This window comes from Bison bison, unplaced genomic scaffold (assembly GCF_000754665.1).
Source record: "Bison bison bison isolate TAMUID 2011002044 unplaced genomic scaffold, Bison_UMD1.0 scf7180017847699, whole genome shotgun sequence".
Lineage (NCBI taxonomy): Eukaryota > Metazoa > Chordata > Mammalia > Artiodactyla > Bovidae > Bison > Bison bison.
The window spans coordinates 11321-14787 of record NW_011478272.1 but is presented as its reverse complement, the minus strand read 5'-3'; the positions used below and the strand labels follow the sequence as shown (position 1 = coordinate 14787).

General features: G+C 33.6%; 1 protein-coding gene across 1 annotated transcript in view; it reads right to left on the bottom strand.

Moving 5' to 3' along the window:
- Positions 1 to 3467, bottom strand: part of FMR1 (fragile X mental retardation 1) — a gene marked incomplete at its 5' end in the record, with an annotated part of 12267 nt that overhangs the window by 3788 nt on the left and 5012 nt on the right. Inside the window, 3 exons of the mRNA XM_010843751.1 lie at positions 716 to 794; positions 890 to 1060; positions 3251 to 3368. Of these exons, the coding sequence (XP_010842053.1) occupies positions 716 to 794; positions 890 to 1060; positions 3251 to 3368 (368 nt within the window). The remainder of the gene's footprint in view (positions 1 to 715; positions 795 to 889; positions 1061 to 3250; positions 3369 to 3467) is intronic.

Genomic DNA, 3467 nt, shown 5'->3' with positions numbered 1-3467 from the left:
CGGACGTGACTGAAGTGACTTAGCAGCAGCAAAAATATTTTTTAAATGTAGTATGTCCCAATTTTATTGATAAATTTAAAATATATGCAGTATTCTGATGAAACTCCACTTTGCTGATAGATTTTACTAAAGATAACTGCACTATTGAAGAGCACGGGTGGAGAGCTCCTATGTTATTTACACATGATTGTGATGGTCATGAAACAAACTCAAGTCAAAATGAAGAATTACAGCTGATGTTGCAGAAAGCCCAAGAGACATTCAGAATTACTTCTAGCTTTGGAATTTATTAGATTTAAATAACCTATATTCAGATCTTCAACGCTGAGGTAACTGTTAATTTTATAGCCCCATTAGAGAGATCAAATACCAATCTACTCTAAATTATAAAAAGGCCCCAAATGGCATTCATTTTGAAAAAACATTATTTAACATATAAATATATACAGCGAAAAGGCTGTGCAAAACTTATCCTTCCAGGAACCAGTAGGTTTGAACTAGCAAAGCAGTATCTTTTGTATGCCTTCTGAAAATGTAATCTTTGAGTGTATTTAACCAAATATTTTTTTGTATACTGCAGCAATAGACTCTATTTCAAAGACTAAGCTTCAGCTAAATGACTCCACAATGAGTGAAAATGGAATTCTATGAGCATAAATAAGTTATTTACCTAACTTGTTTTTGTAGTGCGTGTCAAAAGCAATTTGTGACTCACCTACTAAGTTCCTTGGAACTTGTATGACATCTTCAGCAAATTCAAGAAAGCTTCGAGCCTTTTTCACTGCATCCTGATCCTAATCAAAATGGGGAAAAGGTTTAAATCAACAGAAGATGAGCTATCTGAAATATTGTTTTTATTTTAGAAAAAACTATTTAGTAAAATATTTACCTCCCCATAAATATGAAATGTGCAGGTATCTTCATCTAGATCAATAGCAGTGACCCCAGGTACCTTTCTAGCTTGCTGAATATTAGCACCATGAGTACCAATAGCTAGACCCATTAGATCTTCTCGTACAACAAACTGTTCATGAAACCTTGAGGCAAGCTGCCTTGAACTCTGAAGAGAAATGCACATCTGATTAGTATGCTTTATCAACTATTAAGACAACTATATTTAGGTCAGCCATGTAAATTATCTTGACCCTGTGTATCAGTTTCTATTGGAAACTAACAGGTTTAAGAAAATATTTTGCACAGCTTAAGTACTTTTTAGGTTACTAAAGGTCTATGTCATTTGATATATTTTTGTTAATAGGAAAGGGCTTGTTGACAATTTTCCAAGGTAACCTTTGAAAACCTATTTGCAAGGCTGCCTTAGTTAACCAGTGACATCAATGTAATAATTAAGAAGCAGATCAACTGTTCCCAAATAAAAACCAGCTCACTGGGTCTGACAGACTCAATATTAAGTAAAAAAAAATTTTAAATACCATCTTCACAGAACACTGTATTCATTTCATTTTATTAAAGGATATTGGTGTGTATATTTTTCTAGAAATGGTGCCATTTATATAACATCACTAGATACTGTGGGTTTAGATACCTCTCTGATGAACATTAAAAGGACACCCTCCTACCACCACCCCCAAACCTGAGTAAAGGAATCATAAAAATTGTTGGTACATTAAACTGAATAATTACAAAGTCAGAGATTTACAACTTATCTTACATATCTGTCTGCAACCTAAAACAAGATCAGAGTCTGTAAGACCTTGTGATCTGGATCCACAAGTATGATGAATTCTTTATATTCAGTGATGACTTAACTACATTATACTGACACCCCAAAACTTGTGGATAATCACTCTCTTTAGATAGTATCATCAGTATTACCAAAATTTAATGTTTAGTTCTAGCATGCCATTAATGAAAACCAAACATATTAGTGGCTCATGTTGAAAAATGGAAATTTCTTATCTGAATATGTGGATCTCTTTAATATTAGTAGTGAGGAAAGATAGGCATGCACACTAGTTTCTCATTATTCAAACATACCTGATAATCTGAATGAATGTTAACTACTATAAACAATTTTAAAAGTATAAAATCCTTTTTGTAGATTAGAGTAAAAAAGTGAATCAAATATTCCTAGGACTTTTCAAGAGGTCATGTTTTTTGACTCCTGGTTGATTCACCTGGTTCATTCTTTTCACTGATAATTCACTGATAAATGATAAGCCAAAGTTATGATAACAGATCATTTAAGAAGAATCAGATGTTTAAGAAGAGGTAAATGAGTATATTTCCATATTACTCACAATGAAAGTAAGGAGGCTGTTCTGGCCTAAAAGCTATGAGAGAATCACTAAAGAAACCACAAACTTGTGAACACAGGGACATCAAGAAAGAATGAGAGTAAAAAGTAATTAAATAGACCTCCATGGCCAAAAAGAAAATAAAGGAGCAAAAGGAGATATGAATGTCTCCTCTCCGGCTAGGTGTTCAGCAATCTCAATTAAGTTGGAAGGTGGCAAGTTTTACAGACTTTTACAAGAATACAGCCTTTAGTAGTGGTCACCTTTTCTCTTCAAATGCAGTCTGGAACTCCTTTTTTTATTTACTATTTCAACTGCTTGGTGTTTTCCCTCTAATGAAATGAATAATGATGAGGAAGTCTGGAATCTGACAATTACATACTGGAGTTGGCACATTAAACTAAAATCCATTTAGTTTCTATGGTAATGGATGGAAGTACTAAACAGTTATCAATGAAAATAAATGTATGGTAATGAAAATTATTGGAAGATTAATAAAAGTAGATAAAATGCACCTTAAAAGACGAAATAGTAAGTTAGGGAAAGAGCCTCTGGCAGGAATCTGAAGACAGGAGTTTTAAAGAGTGACAACCAATTAGAATGAAGAAGTTCTATACCCTTTTAAACAGAGATAAACATACATAATGAAAGGAATATGATTAGATATTTAAATACTCTCTAGTACTTTAATGATAACATGTTACATGGGAGCAGCATTGCTTCACTTTATTAGCAGCTTTGATGAACTTCTAGCAAAAAGTGAGTTGGCCAGAAGTTCCTTAACATACATAAACTGCTGCTTAATTCTGAAACCTCAGGCATAAAAATTTTAGTATGATTATGCATTGTACAATTTAACTTTTTAAAATATAGAATACAAGGAATTGCTAAGAACAATAAACAAAGGACAAGCTGCCCAAAGTCATGTTTTGTAACCACACAGTTATCATTTCTAGATAGCCTTACAAGCATCGCTAGGGAAAACCACATACCTCCAGCTGCTTACTGGCTTCTTCATTTCTCAGTATCAGAGACAGCTTAGTGCGCAGACTCCGAAAGTGCATGTCAATCAGCATGTGTGCTCGCTTTGAGGTGACCTCACTGATGGACTGAAGGATATTAAAAAAAAAAAAAAGTTATGATCAAAGCAAATGCCCTAAATGAAGCACACCAAAATAGACAACTCAGAAACACTCACCAAAACCACGA